At 39.0% G+C, this 22,503-nt stretch overlaps 1 protein-coding gene across 2 annotated transcripts in view; it reads left to right on the top strand.

Moving 5' to 3' along the window:
- LOC109927220 (mitogen-activated protein kinase 12) overlaps positions 1 to 19,444 on the top strand; it is a 64,226-nt gene extending 44,782 nt beyond the window's left edge. For both annotated transcript variants that reach the window (XM_048610477.1, XM_020527177.2), the window contains exons 8-12: positions 4,560 to 4,631; positions 8,189 to 8,268; positions 12,922 to 13,000; positions 14,416 to 14,589; positions 17,147 to 19,444. In XM_048610477.1, coding sequence (XP_048466434.1) covers positions 4,560 to 4,631; positions 8,189 to 8,268; positions 12,922 to 13,000; positions 14,416 to 14,589; positions 17,147 to 17,220 — 479 coding nt within the window. In that variant the 3' untranslated portion in view covers positions 17,221 to 19,444. The remainder of the gene's footprint in view (positions 1 to 4,559; positions 4,632 to 8,188; positions 8,269 to 12,921; positions 13,001 to 14,415; positions 14,590 to 17,146) is intronic.
- The last annotated feature ends 3,059 nt before the right edge of the window (positions 19,445 to 22,503 follow it).

Here is a 22,503-nt window from a genome sequence, read left to right as displayed (position 1 = left end):
GGGTAGAGAATTCTAGACATTCACTACCCTCTTAGAGAACAAATTCCTTTAAATGAGTGTACCCTTATATAGATGACTCCTGGTTTAAGTTTTCTCCCACTAGTGGAAAAACGTCTCAGAATCTTGTACCTTTTCAATAAGATCATCCGTCTAAACACTAGTGAATAAAAGCTTAATCTGTTTAGCCATTCTTGATACCTCTTCAGGAATCATCTGATAAAGCTCTTTCGAACTGCCTCCAATGCCAATATATTTTTATTTAAAAAGGACGATCAAAACTGCACACTCTACTCCAGGTGTAGCCTCACCAACACCCTGTACAAGTAGTTGGAACAAAACACCCTTCTTTCAACTCCAATCCCCGAGCAATCAAGGCCAAGATTCTACTACCCTTCTTAATTACTTGCTGCACCTGCAGGCTAATATTTTGTGTTCCATGCTCAAGAACACCCAGGACCTTCTACTTCACTTCTTTGCATCTGTCTTCATTTAAATAATAGTCGACTTTTCATTTTTCCTAACAAAGTGCATAACCTTACACCTTCCTACATTAAACTTTATCTGTCAGGCTTCTGCCTCTACTCAACCTATCGACATTCCCTTTGCAGTTTCCTTATGTCTTCAATGCCACATGCGCTCCAACTTATTTTCATATCACCTACACATTCTGATAAATCGCACTCTGCTAAGTCATTAACGTAGTAGTAAATAATTGAGGCACAGGAGCGATCCTTAAGACACTCCATTGGTTATTTTGCCATCCTGGAAAAGATCCATCAATCCCAACTTTCTGCCTTCTATGTGATAGCCAATGCGAATCCATGCTGCTACATTACCCTCAATACCATGAGCTCCTATCTTGTGCAAGAACTTTTCTGTGGCAACTTGTGTGACATTGAACCAATGAGCGAACAGGCCATCTTACATTGATATTATGCAATGAGAAAGGAATGATTGGTAATGTAGTTGTGAGAGACCCCTTGGGGATGAGCGACCATAATAATGATAGAATTCTTCATTAATATGAAGAGTTAGGTGGTTGATTCAGAAACCAGAGACCTGAACCTGATTAAGAGAAACAACAATGGTATGAGGCATGAGTTGGCGATGATGGATTGGGAAATGTTACTGAAAGGAATGACCAGTAGATAGGTAAACATTCAAAGAGCAAATGGGTGAACAACAAAAATTGTTTATTCCTGTCTGATACAAGAGTGCAAAGAGAGCATTGACTAAACCATGGCTTCGGAGGGAAGTCAGAGATAGTATTAGATGCAAAAAAGAGGCATACAGATTGGCAAGAGAAAAGCAATTGACCTGAGGATTGGGAACAGTTTAGAAGGCAGCAGAGGAGGATGAAGGGATTGATTAAGAAGGGGAAAATAGGTATGAGATTAAGCTTGCAGGGAACATATGAACTGACTGTAAACGTTTCTATAGGTATATAAAAAGAAAAAGATTAGTGAAACCTAATGTAGATCCCTTACAGTCGGAAATGGGGGAGTTTGTAATGAAGACCAACAAAATGAATGATGAATTAAATTCATACTTCTGTCTTGACAAGGAGGACACAAGTAATGTACCAGAAATGATGGGAAATACAGGGTTTGATGAGAGGGAGGAACTGAAGCAAATCTGTATTAGTAGACAAATTTTGTTGGAAAAATCAAGGGAATTGAAGGCTGCTAAATCCCCAGGACCTGATAACCTGCATCCCAGAGTACTTAAAGAAGTGGCCCTGGAAATAATGAATGCATTGGTGGCCATCTTCCAAGATACTTTAGACTCTGGAACAATTCCTACAGATTGAAACGTAGCTAATATAACAGCACTATTTTAAAAGGGAGGTAGAGAGAAAACAGGGAATTACAGACCAGTAATATCAGTAGTGGGAAAGATGCAAGAGCCCGTTATCAAGGATTTAATGGCACAGCATGTAAAAAACCCTGGTAGAATCAGACAGTCACATGGATTTACAAAAGGGGCATCGTGCTTGACATCTACTGGAATTCTTCGAGGATTTTACTAGTAGAGCCTGTGGATGTTGTTTATTTGGACTTTCAGAAGACTTTCAACAAAGTCCCACTTCAGAAATGCATGTGTAAAATTAAAATGCATAGCTGGGGGTAGCGTTTGAGATGGATAGAAAATTGGTTAGCAGACAGGAAACAAAGAGTAGGAATAATTGGGTCTTTTTCTGAATGGTAGGTGTAATTAAGTTTATTACTGCAGCGATTGATACTAGGACCCCAGCTATTCACAATCTATGTCAAAGATTTAGATAAGAGAACTAAATGTAATATCTCATAATTTGCAGGTGAAACAAAGCTGGGTGGAAGGGCGACATGTTAGGAGGATGAAGAGATTTTGCATTAAGATTTGGACAGGCTGAGTGAGTGGTCAAATATATAGCAGATACAATATAATACCGTAACATGCGAGGTTATAACTTCTGTAGCAAAAATAGGATGGCTGCAGATTGAAAGAGGGGAATGTTCAATCATATGGTTGTCCTTGTGCACCAGTCGCTGAAAGTAACATTCAGGTGCAGCAGGCAGTACAGAAGGCAAGCTGTACGTAGAGGATTCGAGTACAGAAATAAGGAAAGTTTACTGCAATTATACAGGGCATTGGCAAGGCCACATCAGGAATTTGTGTGCAGTTTTGGTGTCCTTTTCTAAGGACGGATACACTTGCTATAGAGGGAGTACAGTGAAGGTTTACCAAATTGTTTCCTGAAATGGCACGACTGATGAATGAAGTGAGATTGTGTCGGTTAGGATTGTATTCGCTGGAGTTTAGAAGAATGAGGGGATCTCATAGAAACCAGCAAAATTCTAACAGGACGAGACAAATTAGTTGTACGAAGGATGTTTGCAATGGTGAGAGAGTCCGGAACCAGGGGTCGTAGTATAAGAATGAGGTATAAAACTTTAAGACTGAGCTGAGAAATTTCTTCACCCAGAGAATAGTGAGCCTGCAGAATTCACTACACAGGGAGTGGTTGAGGCTAAAACATCATGTGTTTTCAAAAAGGATGCAGATATAGCTTTTGCGGTTAAAGGCATCAAGAGATATGGGAGATAGTGGGATTGAGGTATTCAGCTCGATGATTAGCCATGATCAAATTTAACAGCGCAGCAGGCTTGATGGGTTGAATGGCGTACTCCTGTTCCTATCTTCTATGTTCTATAATTTATCAAATGTTTTCTGTAAATGCAAATACACTACATCAACAGGTTAGCTTTATCAACTCTGCTTGTTATATCATCAAAAAAACACTAAAACATCTGTTGAACATAGAGTCATGGAGTCATACAGCATGGAAACAGACCCTTTGGTCCAACTAGTCCATGCCAAACATAATCCCAAACTGAACTAGTCCCACCTGCCTGATCCTGGCCCATATCCCTCCAAACATTTCCTATTCATGTATCCATCCAAATGTCTTTTATACGTTGTAATTGTGCCCACATCCATCACCTTCCTCAGGAAGTTCATTCTGCATGCGAACCGCCCTCTGTGTAAAAAAATTTGTGTCTCATGTTCTTTTCTAAATCTCTCTCCTCTCACCTTAAAAATGTCCCCCCAGTCTTGAAATCCCCCATCCTAGGGAAAAGACACTTACCATTAACCCTATCTATACCTCTCATGAACATAATTTTTCTTTCACAAAACCACATTGACTCTTTTAGCTTGTGTTAAGTTTGTGTTGATGTCCTGCTATTTCTTTTTTAATGATGGACTTTGGCATTTTACCAACAACAGATGTTAAGCTTATTAACTTATAGTCTCCTGCTTTCTGTCTCCCTCCCTTCTTGAACGGGGTAAAACATTGGACAAATGCTAATCTGCTGGAACCCTCCTGGAATCCAGTATGTCTGGAATATTTCAAACAATGCTGCCACTATCTGTACAGCCACTTCCTTTAAAATCCGTAGATGCAGGCATTAGTCCTAGCAACTTGTCTGCCTTTAGTCGCATTAGTTTGTCAAATTCTTTGCCCCGTGAAATGGAGACTGTTACAAGATCTTTCCTCCCATTAGCACCTAGCTTTACTGTTATTTTTGGGGTGCTAATAGTGTCCTCCACCATATAGACTGCAAAATGTTAGTGTAAATTATCTGATGTAAATTAAATTTTCCTGTTCCTCATTATTAATGTCCCAGTCGCATCCTCCAAGGGTCCCATACTTATTGCAGCTATTTTCTTTATAATTTATATATGCATAGAAGTTCTTGCTGTTTGCTTTTACATTTCTTCTCAATTTACCTTCCTAATTCATTTTCTCCTCTTTATGAGCTTTTTAGTCATCCGCTACAGGCTCCTAAAAAAATTCCCAATTTTCTGGCCTACCATTAGTCTTTGTTATATTGTATGTCTTCTAAGCGTATACTCAGACAAGCAAACATGGACCTGCATGTTGAGGACTTAGGCATTGATTGAACTCAAATCATAGAACTAGTTTTTTTTTACCCCAATATTGTAAACTGCTGGCTGTATGAAAGCAAGTTCGCTTGAAGATTGCTAATGACCTTATACAACTTATGTATTTACAGTTGATATTTGGTCTGTTGGCTGCATCATGGCAGAGATGATTACAAGCCGGCCTCTCTTTAAAGGCATTGATCGTATCCTTTGCAAGTGTCTCTCTGGATAGTTGGCTAATAGGTCTCATAAAATGGCTAAGAGTTTCTCAGTAATTGATAGATAATATAATTGCTATTGGTGGGGGGAGGCGATGGCCTAGTGGTCTTATCACTGAATTGTTAATCCAGAGACCCAGATAATGCTCTGGGGACCTGGGTTCGAATCCCACCACAGCAGATGATGAAATTTGAATTCAATAAAAACCTGGAATTAACAATCCAATGATGACCGTGAATCCATTGGCAATTGTCAGGGAAAAACCCATCTGGTTCACAAATGCCCTTTAGGGAAGGAAACTGCCATCCTTAACTGGTCTGGCCTACAACATGTGACCCCAGACCCACAGCAATGTGGTTGACTCTTAACTGCCCTCTGGAAACTGGGTTGGGCAATAAATGCTGCCTAGCCAGCAACACCCTCATCCATGAATGAATAAAGAGAAAAAAAAGGGCCTAGAAAATTAGAGTTGGAGTCAGTCAGCAGCCAGTAGTTGACAGTGAGTAACTAAGTCATGTATTATCATCAACACTGAGGAAATCAAGTCTTTAGTGGCCTATAATGATGCCTACCTCTATCACATAAAAATTGCAAACTTCATTTAGTTTTGAAAATTTGTACTGATGTCAGACACCGCATCTCCTTTTGTAAAATCTACTGAGGTGAATTTTTTAAAGTTCCCCCATTTGTTAGCCATAACCTCTGAAGAGGACATTCCAAGAAAGTGGTGTCTCACGTTTCTGTTGCTCCTTTACTGATAGAGACTTCACATTTCCATTGCTCTTCTACTGATACTGAAAGGGCAAATGATTTGGATGGAAAATAATATCTCTCAGGAAAAAGGAGCAAAATCAAAATTTCTGCTAGAGCCAGACGCCTGTTTGTGAAGCAAACAGGGAGGCATAGATCGAGAATAAGAGGTAGAAGGTTTACAGGGAATTCAAGGGAAAATCTTTTCTCTCAGAATGGTGGGAATCACTGCCTGAAATGAGGATGGTATCCAGTCCTAGAATTGACCTTGGAGAGATAAAAACAGGAAGTTCTCTGAAATCCCCAGCAACTCTAACAGCATCTGTGGTTATAAGTCATTTTGAACATGAAACAATAACTCTTATTTTTCTCTCTCTATAGATGCTGGAGACCCGCTGAGTTTCCCTAGCACTTTCTATTTTTCAGCCTGTGCAGTATGTCGGTTTTAGTTTAGAGGGATTATAAACTGGATTTTATAGGGTGCATTCTGCTCATTCTATGGCCGTCCACACTGAACACGGACTCTCCATGGCAATAACATGGTGTGAGTGGCCCTACTGAGGTAGTTGTGATCCCTCTATGAGAGGATGTCCCACCCTTAGTAAATGATAGTCTATCTGATTGGCCAGCAGTCCAGCAGCCCCATTGGTGAGTAGTGCACTGGAGGGATAAACAGCTTGGGTCCTGGCGAGTGGTAGGTCAAGAGTATTGGACAAGGAGGGATCAGGGATCCTAACAATTGGTGGGGAGGTGGTGATGAGATGAGAGGCCTGAGGTTTTGGAGGCCAGGCATGGAGGAATAAAGAGAGAGAACATCCTGTGGGGATGTCAGGAGTGCTTCTAACACACGTAAGGCCCTGGAATGATGTGCACCTCTTCCCACCTTTTCAACAAAATGATACAAAGAGAATGATCTTTCCGCTCTCATCTGCCTATCATTGTCCAACGTTTTATGGAGGTGAAGGTGAATTGAGGTCTTCAAGTGGTCAATAATAGTCCAGGTAAGGCCGTCAATAGGCCGGAGGGCAAATCAGTGGATGCCATATTGGGGGGATGAGTTTGCCGAGGTTGTAAGGTGGTGGGGTGGCCAACCAACATATTCAATATGCCCCTGTTGCCCCACCATTGAAAATAAGCCCAGTGTGCGGCTGTAAATTCCAGCTGTTATTTCTGTTATCCCTTTCAGTATGCAGGCTTCATGGAATCAACCTTTCTACACAGAAAGCCATCTTAAAGAAGAGTTGGGAATTGGTCCTGGTGTCCTGGACAAGACTTATTTCATAAGTCAGCATCACAAAGAAAAGGATAAATCTCGAGATTACCACATTGCTGTAGTAGCAGCTTACCGTGTGTGAATTAGCTGCCACATTTCCCACAGTGCAACAATAACTACCAGGTGTCAAAATATTATTTTCTTGAGGGCTCGTCTTGATATTTTCTCAAGGGGTGTAAGCAACTTTTTAATTCTCAAGCACTCCTTTTTCATTCTTACTGACTCATTTATTTGATGATGCAGTAACAATACTTTCGATATTGATTTGACATATGGGGTATTTGCACTCACACAGAAGAGGAATTAGAATAATTCATCAATATCGTCAAGAATTGTTAAGTCTCCATTAAACTAAAAGCCACAACATACGAGGAAATCATTAATATCATGGACGCCAAAGAATTGAAATTGGTGCAACATAGTAGACATATATCGGCAAGGAATTTTTTTCCAAAATAACCTTCCACGGACTGGCAAGGTCACAACTAATATATTTCCATCACATAAGCACAAAGTTAAAACACTATAATCAGACAGTTGCAACCCCACTTAGTGCACTTCTGATCTCAATCTCAAGTTTAAACGGTTCATACATAGTTAGAGTCCATCATGATTTTCCCCATATAGCAACTCCTGAACTTCAACACTCTTAAACTGGAGGTTCTACATTCATTTGCAAAGGATTAATTATGTCAGTGACTTAAAATTTTCTTGGACCCCAGTTAGTTGTGTATTCCTGGTGATTGGTTTAAAACCATTCTCACATTCACAGCCTTCTACTCCCCTCTTCTCCCTCAGCCCACCCCGTTGCAGCTTCCTCCAGAGGTTCCTCCTCCTCCTTCTCCTCCTCCTCACTGCCCATCGCAGTCTCCTCCCCCAGTATTTCAATGGCCCCCCACCCCACCCCACCCCACCCCCATACATGGAATTCCTGTCCTCAGCAAAAGCAGCCCCCAGTCCCAGCATCAATAAGAGCTCACTCCCACATGCTGGATAAAATTCCCTTACTGCTGTCACCTTCTTACCTAGCAGCTCGCTATCCTTCCATTCAGAGGCTGCTTCTCCCCTGTTTCGGTGACCGATGCAGCGAATGTAAGGGAGAGCCAGAATGTGATTGGAAGGCCACCATTTCCTTCCATTCTGTTTGTGGGAGTGACTTCTTTCTGGTTGCCCAGGTGAGTGGATTTTTCCGGATGTTTTGGGGACTTCAAGAGACCAATTCACCTGCTGTCTCCTTTGGTACCAACACTTCAAAAGTACTTTATCAGCTGTAAAGCTTTTTGAGACTTCCTATGATCATGAACGGTGCTATATAAATGTAAATCTTTCTTTGACTATTTGTTGTTTTCCCAGTTGATTCTGTCTGCTTTTCACAGGTGATAATACCTCCGATACGTGTTGGATGTGTGGCATTCAACAGCAACACAATGGGTTACAGTGTTTAATTGATTTAATTATTGCCCTACAGTTTACAGCCACATGGTGCATCAAGCATGACCCTTGACTTGCAGTTTATAGATTTAGATCAACTGACAGAAATCATGAAAATAACAGGTACACCCACACAAGACTTTGTTCAGAAGCTACAGAGTCAAGAGGTAAGCAGAACATTTTAAACCTATACGACGTAACAGTAGAACATTTTAATTATTTAATGGTTCCTTTATTGTTACGACTTTAATGCTATCCTTTTGCAGGTTCTCAGCCCAACACACTGGCCAAGCTAAATTGAGCCAGATTGATTTTAGAATGTCATAAATTTTATGTAGAAATTGCAGATAAAAGCAGTTATAGAAATATTCTGCCAGCAGATAATATTAGGAACTTAAGTCAGCCCATCAAATCTGCAATTAGATTGTTTGTGTTGTGCACCTCAAATCCATTTTCCAACCTTTTCTGAAGCTCAGATCTAGGAAAGGGATTATGTTAGTGAAAATTGATTTGATTTTAACTCTAAGGCTGTAAGCATATGAATTTTGGGGCTGCTGGACTGCTCAGACAATCAGATAGGCTCACTCCTTCTGATGTTAAATGATAGATTTTAAAAGGTGTCTTCACATTTTCCTGCACAGTTTGTTATAGGACCATGTTAGCATTGGCTGAGTTGGTAGCATTCTCACCTTTATATCTGAAGGTGTGGATTCAAGTACCACTCTATGAATTGAGCAGCAAAAATTATGGCTGACAGTCCAGTACATTATTAAATGAGAGTGCTACATCTGTGGAGGCATTGTCTTTCAAACCGAGTTCCCAAGTGCCTTCCCAGGTGAATGTAAAAGAGCCATAATGTCATATAGCATGGAGACAGACTAACTCATCCATGCTGACCATGTTCCCAAACTAACCTAGTCCCACTTGCCTGCACTTGGCCCATATCCCTCCAAATCTTTCTTGTTCATGAACTTAACCAAATGACTTTTAAACATTATAACTGTACCTGCATCCACCACTTCCTCTGGAAGTTAATTTCACACACGAATTACTGTCTGTATAAAAAAGCTCCCCCTGTATCGTTTTTAAAACTTTCTCCTCTCACCTTAAAAGTATGCCCCCTAGTTTTAAACTCACCCACCTTTTGGAAAAGACCTTTGCTATTCATTTTATCTATGCCCCTCATGATTTTATAAACCTCTTTAAGATCACCCCTCAACCTCCTACCCTCCAGTGAAAAAATATCCTAGCTTTAATAACTCAAACCCTCCATTCCCAGCAACATCCTGGTAAATCTTTTCTGAACCCTCTCCAATTTAATAATATCCTTCCTATAGCAGGACAACCAGAACTGAACTCGGTACTCCAGAAGAGGTCTTACCAACATCCTCTACAACCTCAACATGACATCCCAACTCCTACACTCAGCAGTCTGAGCAATGAAGGCAAGCGTGCTAAACATCTTCTTAAACACCCTATGTACCTGTAACACAAATTTTAAAGCATTATGTACCTGAACCCCCAGGTCTCTGTTCTACAACACTATCCAGGGTCCTATAATTGTCTAAGTCCTACCCTTGTTTGGTTTACCAAACTAAAATATCTCTCATTTATCCAAATTAAACTCCATCTGCCACTCCTTAGCCCATTGACCCAATTGATCAAGATCTCTTTGTAATCTTAGATAACATTCTTCACTATCTACTATATCATCAATTTTGCTGTCATCCGCAAACTTATTTACCATGCCTCCTATAATCTCATCCAAATCATTTCTATAAATGACAAACAAAAGTGGACCCAGTACTAATCCCTGTGGAACACTGCTGGTCACAGGCCTGCATTCCGAAAAACAACTGTCCACCACCACCCACTGTCTTGTATCATGCAGCCAATTTTGTATCCAACTGGCAAGCTCACCCTGAGTCCCATGTTATCTAACCACTAATTAGTCTACCATGTGGAACCGTGTCAAAGGCTTTACTAAAGTCCATGTAAACAACATTTACCACTTTGCCCTCGTCAATCTTTTTGCCTACTTCCTCAAAAAACTCAGTCAAGTTTTTGAGACCCTATTTCCCACACACAAAACCATGCTGACTATCCCTAATCAGTCCTTGCCTCTCCAAATGCGTGTAAATCCTATCTTTCAGAATCACCTCCAACAACTTACCCACTACTGATGTCAGATCTCACAGGTCTATAGTTCCCAGGCTACTCCTTACAGCCTTTCTTAAATAAAGGCACAACACTAGCCACTCTCCAGTCCTCCAGCATCACACCCATGGTTACAGATGATACAAATATTTCTAGCACTGTTTCAAAGAAGAGCAGAGGAGTTATCCCCAGCTCCTCAATCATCACCACAAACAAAATAAAATAAAAGCAAAATACACCAGATGTTGTTGATGTGAAATAAAAACAGAAGGTGCTGAAGAAACTCAACAGGTCTGGCAGCATCTGTGGAGACAGAAGCAGAGATAACATGTCAAATTCAATAACTCTTCTTCAGAACTTCTGATGAAGAGTCCTAGGACTTGAAACATTAACTGTATTTTTCTGTACACAGATGATCGAAGACCTGTTGACCTTCTCCAGCACTTTTTTTTTAATACCTCGAGCATATTGTTGTTTCTGAATACTTGCTATGCGCAAACCAGCTGCCACATTTCCTACTTCAACAAATGACTACACAACAACATTATAATTACTACACCGAGTACTGGTGGTTGTGAAAGGTGCTATATAAATGCACATCTTTCTGCATTTTGTTACTTTGATAATTATAGTTGGCGATATACTCTTCGAGCTATGTTAGAAAACAAAGTCAGTAAAATATCTCACTGGATTATTGTTAAGATCCAGATTGCATGACATTTGATTACTTGTGCAATTATTGGTTAATTACACATTTCCTGTTTGGCTTATGATACTCTTTTTATGAGCATGCTAATTAGATTTAGTGCTGTTTCCAACTGCTGCAAGAGAAATGTTCAGAGATGGGTTACCATGGCAACAAAATGAAGGCAATCAGCCAAAACAATTACTATATTGGAGCTGAGCTTCAAGCGGATCTTTTCTTTGTAGTTGAGACTAAATTAATTGCCTACAACTTATATTTCTTATTGGAAACTAAGCAATAAGAAATGCTACAGTCTAAAAGTCTATTTCATTACTAATGCCGCTGATTGAAATATTGTATTTTAACTATGGCAACATCAATAGACTCATTCTCAAAGATATATTTCCTCCAAAAATAACTTACAAGTGAATGTAACTCATAAGTTATGAGGTACTAAACTGATTCCAATAAGCATAGATTTCTGTCTAATAAAGCTCCAAACCTTAACAAAGACGATAGAAAGTCAAAACTCTAAAGGGCTTCACGTGAGTGACATGGAGTTGAAAATGATGAAGAAAAACACACTAACTATACAGAATAAATACTTACTTGAAAATATTTTTAGATAGAGATGAAATTAATTAAAAATTAGGTTTCAATCTTCCCTCAGTGGTCACAGTGAAAGTAAATTTCACTGAAGGGCTGACCATTTGCTAACGATACAATGTAGTATTGAGAGGTGGGGCACTCTTAGAGGTGCTGGATCTTTAATGAGACATTTAAATTGATGCCTCACCTGCCCTCTCAGGTAGGCATAAAAGATACATAGAATCCCTACAGTGTGGTAGAAAGCCATTCAGCCCTACGACTCACTGACCCTCCAAAGAGCATCCCACCCAGACTCCCCCTATCCCTGTAACCCTGCATTCCCATGGCTAATCCACTTAACCTGCAACATCCCCGGCCACTATGGGCAATTTAGCATGGCCAGTCTATCTAACCTGCACATCTTTGGACTTTGTGAGGAAACCGGAGCACCCGGAGTCAACCCATTCAGACACGGGGAGAATGTGCAAACTCCATACAGACAGTCGCCTGAGGATGGAATTAATCAGGTCCCTGGCACTGTGAGGCAGCAGTGATAACCACTGTGCCACCCTGCCACCCAACCTTGGTGTCATTGAAGAAGGATTCTTGTGGTTTCTGGCAAATATTAAACTCTTAAAAAACATCACTATAAGCATATTATCCGATCATCTTGTTCATTTCCACTTGTGAGACTTTGCTGCATATAAATAATTATTGCATTTCCCTACAATGTAACAGGCACTACACTTCAAAAGTGCTTCCTTGGAAAGCATTTCAGAATGTGCTGAATTTAAGCAAGATGATATGCAAATACAAGATGTCTGTTTCTACACAAGTTGACATGAGGTGGCAGATGCATTTTCAGACTTCCACATTTATGAAGCGGAGACTTCATTGGTAACTTTAAACTAGAACTAAAAGGTTGAATGTCAATAAATTGCTATTTTCTTTTCAGCATTGAACAGATTTGAATAATGGCTCAATTTTTAGGAATTCTGAAATGTAGCAGATTTGTTTGATTTTGGCTTCAATGGAAAAGGTAGAAATGTATATTTTTTAACCAAAACATGTCTCTAATTGAAATAAAGTAGATATTTTTAAGATCTTACTGATATTTCTAGAGTTCAACATGTATAAGCAGGCATATTAGCAGTTTAACAATTTATTACACAATGTAAAGTTTAGTTTATTATATTCCCCAATAAAAACTTTGTATTTTTTAGATTATCATAAAATTAATTTTTAAAAATGGCATCAGATGTTCATATAGATCTTGGAACAATCTGAAATGAAATGTTTGAGGAGCCATTAGTTAACTATACAAAATACTCACAAGCTGCCAGAAACGTTGTGCCTTAAATGAAACATGTTATATATTTGCTTTCTACAGGCTAAAAATTACATCAAAAGTTTACAAAGGGTTCCAAAAAAAGATTTTAAAGCCCTGTTTGCAAATGCAAGTCAAGCAGGTAAGGGACTCTTATAAATTGGTAAGTCCTTGTGAAGTAATTAAATGGAGTATAGCAATATTCAGTAATAATCAGTCAGTGAAGCAATGAAATGTTCATTAACTATGGAAATTTAGGACAATTGTTGTCTGTTTATCAGGGCATTCAAAGATTATTGAAGCAATTTCTGCTTAAAACACTTTTAGTACTTCACTTCTTTAGGTAGATTCCAGTAGCTTCTGTCCATGCCGCAGTTTGTTTATATTACTGAAAATAACTGCCTGAATACAGATACACACACACCAAATTTTGTATGTGGCTATTATTCTGCCACTGAGATAAAGCAAGCTGTATGAGAAGTGTAAACATCAGGTGCTAAATCTCTAGAATATGAACAAAACCAGCGATAAGTCAGAACATTGATTGTAAATGGATGAATCAGTGCATGAATTTGACAGCTGATCAACCTAAACTGGTAATGGAAGGAGGTGAAATGCCATCTAAGGTTCATCACCAATATCCTTCCTCCGCAGAATGTGTTAGTGAGGCAATGGGGTTGGAAATTGATGTGCTTGTGGAAATGATGCCCGACCCCTTCTTGCCAATTCTTTGTGACCAATTGCAAGTACTACTGTGCCATCCAATGGACATTTCCTTGTTGATATAGGTGAGGGTGTTACCCTGAAATCAGACTTAAATTACAACTGGTGCAATTTTCCCATTGGTATTTTGGGGCCATTGGTATTTTTACACTTTCACTTCACAACTGCAATACTAAAATTTACATCTATCTGGTCAGTTTGTGCATGATTGTCAATATTTGTCAGTGCCAAAAAGATACTAAGAGATAATTTTGCTGGTGTCTCTTTTTCCTGACTGATATTTATTTCTAAATCAATATCACAAAAATAACTAGTCGTTATTCTACTGCTACTTGTGCAAACTTTCTGTGCATAAATTGGGTGCTGTTGGGTCCCACAATGTACTTCGACAGCACTCAATTAGCTGTTCAGCACTTTGAAACTTTGTGAAAGGCACTATATAATCAAAGATAACAAGGTGTAGAGCTGGATGAACACAGCAGGCCAAGCAGCATCAGAGAAGCAGGAAAGCTGACCCTTCTGAAGAAGGGTCCAGACATGAAACATCAGCTTTCCTGCTCCTCTTATGCTGCTTGGCCTGCTATGTTCATCCAGTTCTACACCTTGTTATCTCAGATTCTCCAGCATCGGCAGTTTCTACTATCTCTAACTATATAATCAAAGCCTTTTTTCAATTCTTTGAAACAGCTTGGCAGATTGTCCTACATTGACGTTTCATGTGGCATTGTTTTAAATTAGTTTAATAATGTGTACATGACATCATTCGTTCAAGCTTCAAATTTCAGTAGCTTAATGATATCACGTTGCTAACTTTGTTTTTTTTTCTCAAAACAGCCGTCAACTTAATGGAAAAAATGCTTGTACTCGATGCAGAGAAACGAATAACTGCTGCAGAAGCTTTGGCTCATTCTTATTTTGAGCAGTATCGAGATCCTGAAGAAGAGACTGTGGCAATGCCATATGACGATAGTTTTGATAACATGGATTGCACTATTGAAGAATGGAAACGTAAGCAATCTTCAAATATTGACTTGTTTTTAAAAATTGTTTTCAGGTTGTGATTCACACTAGATCACATAAATTGACCATCCCTGATGCTGGGACCCATGCAAAGGGTATTTAGAGTCAACTGCATTCTGTAGGACCAAAGTCATGTGCTGCCCAGTAAAATATTTGATTCAATGACTCTCTAATTTTGAATTAAAATCAGGCACCAGCTGGTATCCACATTATAAACAGGCTAATGAGACCCAGAAGAAGGTGCAAAAGAAAATATTGATTTGTAAGGATGAACTGTGCTGTTATTACTATCAGAATAAAGAACATTGAGGGGAAACCTCAGCAAAGTCTTTAAAGTTATGGAAGAACTTGATAGGCTTAATGTCCAGAAGAGTGGCATTTCCTGTTCTCCAGAGACCAAAACTGGGACCACAATAATAAGGTAGGACTCTCCTTAACTTATCCCCTCACCTAGGTTCAACCACTACCAGTCATCTCTCTTTAATGGGAGAGCAGCCTATGGTCTGGTAAAACTATGGTGACTTGATTTTTAGTCACTAATAAATTTAGCATGATGGCTCAGTGATTAGCACTGCTGCCTCGCAGCGCCAGGGACCCAGGTTCAATTCCAGCCTCGGGTGACTATCTGTGTGGAGTGTGCACATTCTCCCTGTGTCTGCTCCAGTTCGTTCCCACAGTCCAAAGATGTGCAGGCTAGAGGGATTAGCCATGGGAAATGCAGGGTTATAGGATAGGGTAAGGGGAGTAAGTCTTGGTGGGATGCTCTTCGGAGAGTTGGTGTGGACTTGTTGGGCTGAATAGCCTGTTTCCACACTGGAGGGATTCTAGCAATTATACCAGTTCATAACAAATCCAGTAGAAAAGCTAGAGGAAATTTCTTCACACAAAGATCAAAATGTAGTCATCAATATCTTGAGAAAAAAGTTAATGGGTTTGTGGGTAATTGGTCAGGGTGATGTAGTGTCTCAAATTCAAAGCTTTAAAATATAATGAAGGATGGGATTTTAAAACAAAACAGAACAAGTAGAGGAATATTCATTTGAAAGAGAAGAAGCGGGACAATGGATATTGGCAAGGCATTTCTTGCCAAATGTTGATTAGAAGAGTTTGGACATGCCATGTAATTATTGTTCCATTGAACATGTTTTCATTGATCATCTAATTTATGCACAACTTGTGTTCAAGTTAAATGATGAAATTCTCAGAAAAATTCTGTCTGGCCATTGTAAGGTTTCAAATTACCATCGTTTTCATTGCTCCCAGCACAGTTCTTAATTGGCCTGAGACCACAGTACAAACCTCTCACAAGTTGATGTAGATGTGTCTTCCATGTGGATGTCTGGAATAGGAAATGGAAAACTTCACCTGGTGAAGTTAAAGATGATCTAATGATATTTAGATTGAATCACATATTAAGGATAGAACTGAGACTATGCTTTAATCAGTAATTAATCTGTAGATTTCACTAGTGTTTAATGCTGATATTCTGGCACTGTACTAAAAAACTTGAAAATGTTAGATTCCCTCACACCTCATTCTATAAGGTCTACCTGGCTGATATCGTTACAGTTTTATTGCTGTTTATTTTTCATACTGTTAGGTCTTGTGATATTTTATTTATACTTCTGGATGCTTTGATTCACTTGTTGGTAAAAATACCACCAGGAGCAGAACATTTGTATAAGGCTCAGAACATCCTGGATTTGATTCCAGGTTCCTGTTGTAGTCAGTTCTGGTCAGGATTCCATACTTGATATACCAAGTATTAACTTATCTGTTTTCTCCACAGATGCTAGTGTTTTCAGTATTTTCCAGTCATGGATAGCCAATTTCAATTAAAATAGCAATTGAGATTTTACAGTTGGCCTCCGAATCAGTATGCTAGAAAGGGAAGAAATTACTGGAGTTCCCAATACTAATTACTCTCCAGTGGCCTTTGCTGTGGAAATGTACGATTCTGTTTAGGGTCACTTATCCATAGTTGAATAGTTTCAACTTATACATGAATATCTTCTTAGCAAGGTACCCATATAACTGTGACCTAGTAAGAATCGGTACCTTCAAGAGGTATGGGAAAGGACTCTATCTCACTGTAGCTGTTAAAATTTGTCAAACACGTCGCCATCCTCTAAAACTTTCCTTTTGTTGTCCTGCTTAATGACACCAGCCACACTTGGTTCCTTTTTAAGTTATGCACTTTTGGCAAGTACAGCTCTAGCAATGGCTCAGCTTTGTAATCCTCATATCTACTTCTAGAAATACCTCAGACATCCGTCTTTGGATCCTATTCTTGCTCGTGCATGTTACCTCTTGTCAACAACATCCAAAGACTCCAGTAACAACATAAATTAGCATATCTTTTGTAAGAGTATGGCTTTTAGATAGAGTGTCAGACTGTGTACTTTATAAGAAAATGTGTAAGACGCCAAAGACAAATTGAATAATTAAATTTGTGCAATATGTAAAGATGGTTTTCAAAGTTTTGGCAAAGATCTGTAAAAGATGGTTTATTGCAAGGGAATAAATTCATTTCTTTTCTGCCTAGGTCATACTTATAAAGAAGTGATTAACTTTAAACCATCAACTGGAGTACCAGAATCTAAAGAAACAGCAGTGTAACACTGGAATCATAGCTAGAATACAGAAGTAGTATATAATTGTGGAATGAGCAGCCAGCTCTGAAGACATTAATTCATTTAGTTGCTTGTTGTTTCAATGTTTTGAAAAAAAAGTACACAATTTTAAATTTATGTCTACAGTCTACAGTTCAGTCAGTGTAACTTTGTGTTTTGAAGGTCAAACTCTGCACCAGCGTTTCTTGGAAATACTTCAGTATTGTAACATTTTTAAATACTTGTGATTTCAGACTGAAATGTCTCCTGACAATAATGGAGTGAAAAAAAGGCAAAAGCAATCTTGTTATTACTCTGAACTTTTTCATGGTGCTACATAAATTCAAAAGTTGTTGTATCATCAGAGGATAGTTTCTCATTACTACATTGCCTGCAGCCACTTGCATACTCTCTTTAATTGGTGTATAATGTCTTTAATCATCATTCTTTAAGTGCTGTTAGCAAGATAATGTAGAGTCAATGTTAATATTCGTTGTGTTAAAATAATAACAAACACATAAGGGTATTGAAGGATGATTAATCTATTCTCAATCCCATTATAACTATTCTCAGACACTAATTCGAGATAATTATCAAAGGTTACATTTTTAAAATCCTTGACCAAAACTGACCATTAGAACTGGGCCAGCATACAGCACTGACCAATCATGTGGGATTTCCCACTCCAAGCAAATTAGTTCAGTTTTTCATTAATCAAGCTAATAATGGTAGTTCACTTATAATTTACAAATTGTATTTCAAGCGAATATGAAATTAACAGTATAAATCCATTAGGTAAACAAAAAAACCCCAAAGAACCACAGATACTGGAAATCAGAAACAAAATCAGAAATTGCTGGAAAAACTCAGCAGGTATGGTAGCATCTGTGGAAAGAAAGCAGAGTTAACATTTCGGGTCCAGTGATCCTTCTTCAGAACTTGTTGTTGCTGACAGCCCTGCTGAGTTTTTCCAGCAATTTGTGACTTTGTTTCTAACTTAATTAAGGTGCTGTTTGTTCCACTCAAATGGCTCAAAGACCAGTTATATGTGTTGCACTGAACATTCCTCTCAATCAACTATTGGAAATCTGCACTCTGAACAGGGTACATGCGACCTATCGGAACTGGCCAAATAACTGTGTCTCTTTAATCAGATTGAAGAATTGTTAGCTCACTGCACAGAGTTTGAATCAGGATGTGTCAGTTATAAAATTAAATCCAATGTCAAATCATCTACAGAAAGAAAAAGAGAAATACCCATAAGATTTAGGAGCAGAAGTCATTCAGCCCAAGTCTACTCCCTCATCCTGTGCGATCATGGCTGATCTAATAATCCTCAATTCCATTTTCTTGACTTTTCCCCAAAGACATTTTTTTAATCAGTAAAGGAATCAGTTATCTCAGCCTTGGATATACTTAATGATGCAGCCTCAACAGTTCTGTAGTAAAGAATTCAACAGATTCACCACCCTCTGAGAGAAGAAATTCCTCCTTATCTCTGTTTTAAATGTGCAACCTGTTATTCTGAGATTATGCTCTCTGGTCCTAGACTCTCCCACAAAGGGGTAAAATAGAGAGAAGGAACGTAAAACTGGATGATGAAAGACAGAAAGAAAAAGTAAAACTTATCTGAGTGGCCATTAATAATTAATATCTGAAGAAATGAGACCCACATTTATTAAAGCAGATTTCCAGCACTGGAGGGATTGTTTGATGATAATTAAAATTTAAAACACCATTAAAATATACTTGTTTTACACCACTCTATGTATTTCAATGCCAAGGTCCTTTAGATAACTTTCTGTTGCAGCCTATAGAGGAGAAGGGTATCTTGGACAGTAACGTCCTTTTATGCATTTAACTGATGTGCAACTGTTGGAATTGCTTTCTAATTTACATGAATATTAATGATAAGGTTCATTGCAATTTCTACCACAAAATCCACCACATTATCTCTCAAACTAGTGAGAGCATACTTCAACAATTTCCTCAGGGATGCCATCTAGTTATTTATGGTAACTTTTCTGTGTTTCCTTGTAAACTGTGCTATACATCATCTGGTATTGCATGTAGACACTCACCCACTACAACTAGCCTTATGAACCTTATGGCAGTAGCATAAAAACACTTTCTAAAGGAGCAATATTGACTGAATTGTAATAAATTATGAACTGTAATGCAAAGAAACCATGAGAAGTTAAAACATTAAAATATTTTTAAAATTTGAGGAATACCGTTGTTCCTGCTGGCTGCTTATGTTTATGCACTGGGTCTCATTGTTTGAGAAAATGTTACTGGAACATCATCCATGCTATCACAATTGCAATGTTTTGTCAATCTATTATATGTTAAGTATTCATGATATTGGAAGCAAAAAAAGACATCTACAGAGATCACCTAAATTGAAAATTGACTAAAGACAGAACATGGCCTAAAACTTTGATCACTGCATATTTCGCAAGCTGGGACCATCCTTTTACAAGTAATTGATCCCTGTGGGATTACATCCTAATTAACAAAGTTAAAATCACTGGACTGTTTGAATAGGGGTAGAAACCCAGTATGGGCTTTTAGAGTCAGGTGGGCACCACAGGGACTGGGTACATCATCATTCTGGATGAAGATATTTTGATTTGGTTTGATTTTGATAAGTTTCCATTCCAGTTTTATAAGTTTCCATTAACTATTTGATTTTGTTTTTGTTACAGTGTCCCAACAGGGGCTGTCTAACTTGAAGTAATATTTTGTTTTAAAAGACCACTTTCTCAAGGGCAACCAGGGATGGGCAATGAATGTGGGCCCAGCTAGTGATTTCCATGTCCCACAAGTGAATACAAGAATAGGTAGAAGCCTAGTAGATATGGATTAACCTCAAATAATAATCCTTCTACACTGGGATCACATACTTTTAAATCATAGAATCCCTACAGTGCAGAAAGAGGCCGTTTGGCCCATCAAGTCTCACTGACCCTCTGAAGGGCATCTTGTCCAGACCAACCCATTCCCATAACCCTGCATTTAGCATGGCTAATCCAACTATGTCCCTGGACCTTACAGGGCAATTTGACTTGGCCAATCCACCAAACCTGCACATCTTTGGACCATTGGAGGAAACCAGAGCACCTGGAGGAAACCAGAGCACCTGGAGGAAACCAATGCAGACACAGGGAGAACATGTACACTCCACACAGTCACCCGAGGGTGGAATCAGACCCAGGTCCTGGTGCAGTGAGGCAACAGTGCTAACCACTGAGCCATCGTACCCTTCCTGTTGAAGCCTTCCTCTGCTCTCCATACCTGAGAACTTCTGGCCTCATGTCTTCTGAGGATATTAAGAAGGAAAACTTAGCATCACATATAATTTGTGTTGGTCAACAACTGAGAATAGCATCCATCAATCAAAACCCTGTTGTAATGGGTAGTATTGTTGTAGACTTTAAAAAATTAAATGACTTTAAAGTCTTCGAAACATTCACATGGATAAACTTCAAAATTTGGATCAGATCTTTTATCTCTACTCTCCTGATTACCCAAGTTATGCAATTATTTTAATATCAATGGTGAATTGCCCATATGGCATAGATAAAGATAAAGGAGTAGAAGAGAAACTGGCAGCATAGGATACTACAGAATGCTGCTAGTACTTAGCTTCACAGCCAGTTAAGCCACCTATAGCCTAATTGAGTTTGAGATGTCCTAAAGTTGCGATAGGCACTACACAAATGCATATCTGTATTTTTCTTTAGTCAAACAAAAATGTTTACATTGACCTCACCCATCACCCAGTTAATCAATGTTAAGGTAATTTGAGGTGCTGACATTCTCAAAGTTAGATACTAAGTCAAGGCTTTGGTGTGCACAACTGGGAAAAGATTTAGTCATAATAGTCCACATACTCCAAACAGGATTTAAAACATTATTTCTTATCCCGATTAGATTAAAAATTACATGTTTACCTTTAAATGACTTCTATGCTGGAGATTCCTGGTTAAAGTCCTGTTATAAATCTGACCAGGAATCCAGTAGGGCAGACGTTCTTTGTGGAAGCAAGGCCCCTTTTGCAGCAGTCATTGTACTGTGCTTTGATTTACTTTGACAGTGACTGTGAAAGGGAAAGAATGTAAGATAGATGTGGAGTTAGGGTGGCTGTTGAGTAAGTGTTTAGGTGCCAGGATATAAGGGACATAGGGTGCCAGGTAATTAGATGAGTGCTTAGGGTAGATTGGGGAAGAGAGGGATATCAGGGCAGGCAGGTGAGAAAATAATGCTGAGTGTGGGTCCGGTCAGACCAGTAAGTTAGTTGGGGAAGAGGGAGGACATTGTCAGGTCTACTTAAAAGGGCGTGTCAAGTCAGGGAGAGAGGATGTTGGATCAGTAGAGTTTGGGTTGTAGTGTTGGTGTTGGCAGGTTGGAGGGTGGGTGTTGGCTCTGGGGTGGGTGTAGATGTCTGGTCATAAGTGGATGTCCGATCCAGTAGGGTTAGTTTGTATTGGATGGGGTGCAAGGTTAGTGGTGGTGGTTAAGTACCAGGTCTGGAAGTCAAGGCAAGTATAATCAGGGTATCTGTTTAATAGTTGTGCAGGAGAAACAGTAGGTTTTAATCACTTAACACTCCTTAAGCATAACTGAGTCAGATGCTTCAAAGATTCTGACTTTAAGGGGCTTTTTTGAGAGTTCCAGATGCAGAGGAATGCATGTTTCAATTTACCAGGCAATCCCCACACAGTCTGCTGCATTGGTGTTTCTGCACTGGCCCAATATGTAACTCCAGACCACATGGGCCCCAACTACCTGGTCATTGGAATATCTGGGTTGTTATGTTTATTACTGTTTCCAAGAGACAGAAACTCCACCCGTGTACTTCCTCTTCCTTAAAATAGCTCCAATTGCATTGCTGTGACTAAACATTGCATCAGTTGCTATGGTTCATGTTGTAACTTATGCTAAACCAAAACAAACCCATGCAAATTTCACAACAGTTTGGTCATGGTAGAAGTTAGCAATAAATCTGTCTGAATGGACAAGATGTAATTGCTTACATCTCAAAAAAGTATGGAAATCTCCCAAGTTATCATGTGACTCAGTTTAACATGAGAAGATGAGACTGGATTACCATTTCCTGTACCACTCACTTTTGGGATGTCCTAACATCATGAAAGATGCCATCCTTTAGATAATTTATTGATGGTTGGGTACCTAGGTAAGCAGTGGGAAGAACAATCTAACCTTTAATTTTGCTTGTTGTGGCATCGTTGTGGCACTGCAGGAGGCCCAGGATGGACATGTCGTC

This window comes from Rhincodon typus, chromosome 22 (genome assembly GCF_021869965.1).
Source record: "Rhincodon typus isolate 14 chromosome 22, sRhiTyp1.1, whole genome shotgun sequence".
Taxonomy (NCBI): Eukaryota; Metazoa; Chordata; class Chondrichthyes; order Orectolobiformes; family Rhincodontidae; genus Rhincodon; species Rhincodon typus.
This window is presented reverse-complemented; position numbering and strand designations above follow the sequence as displayed.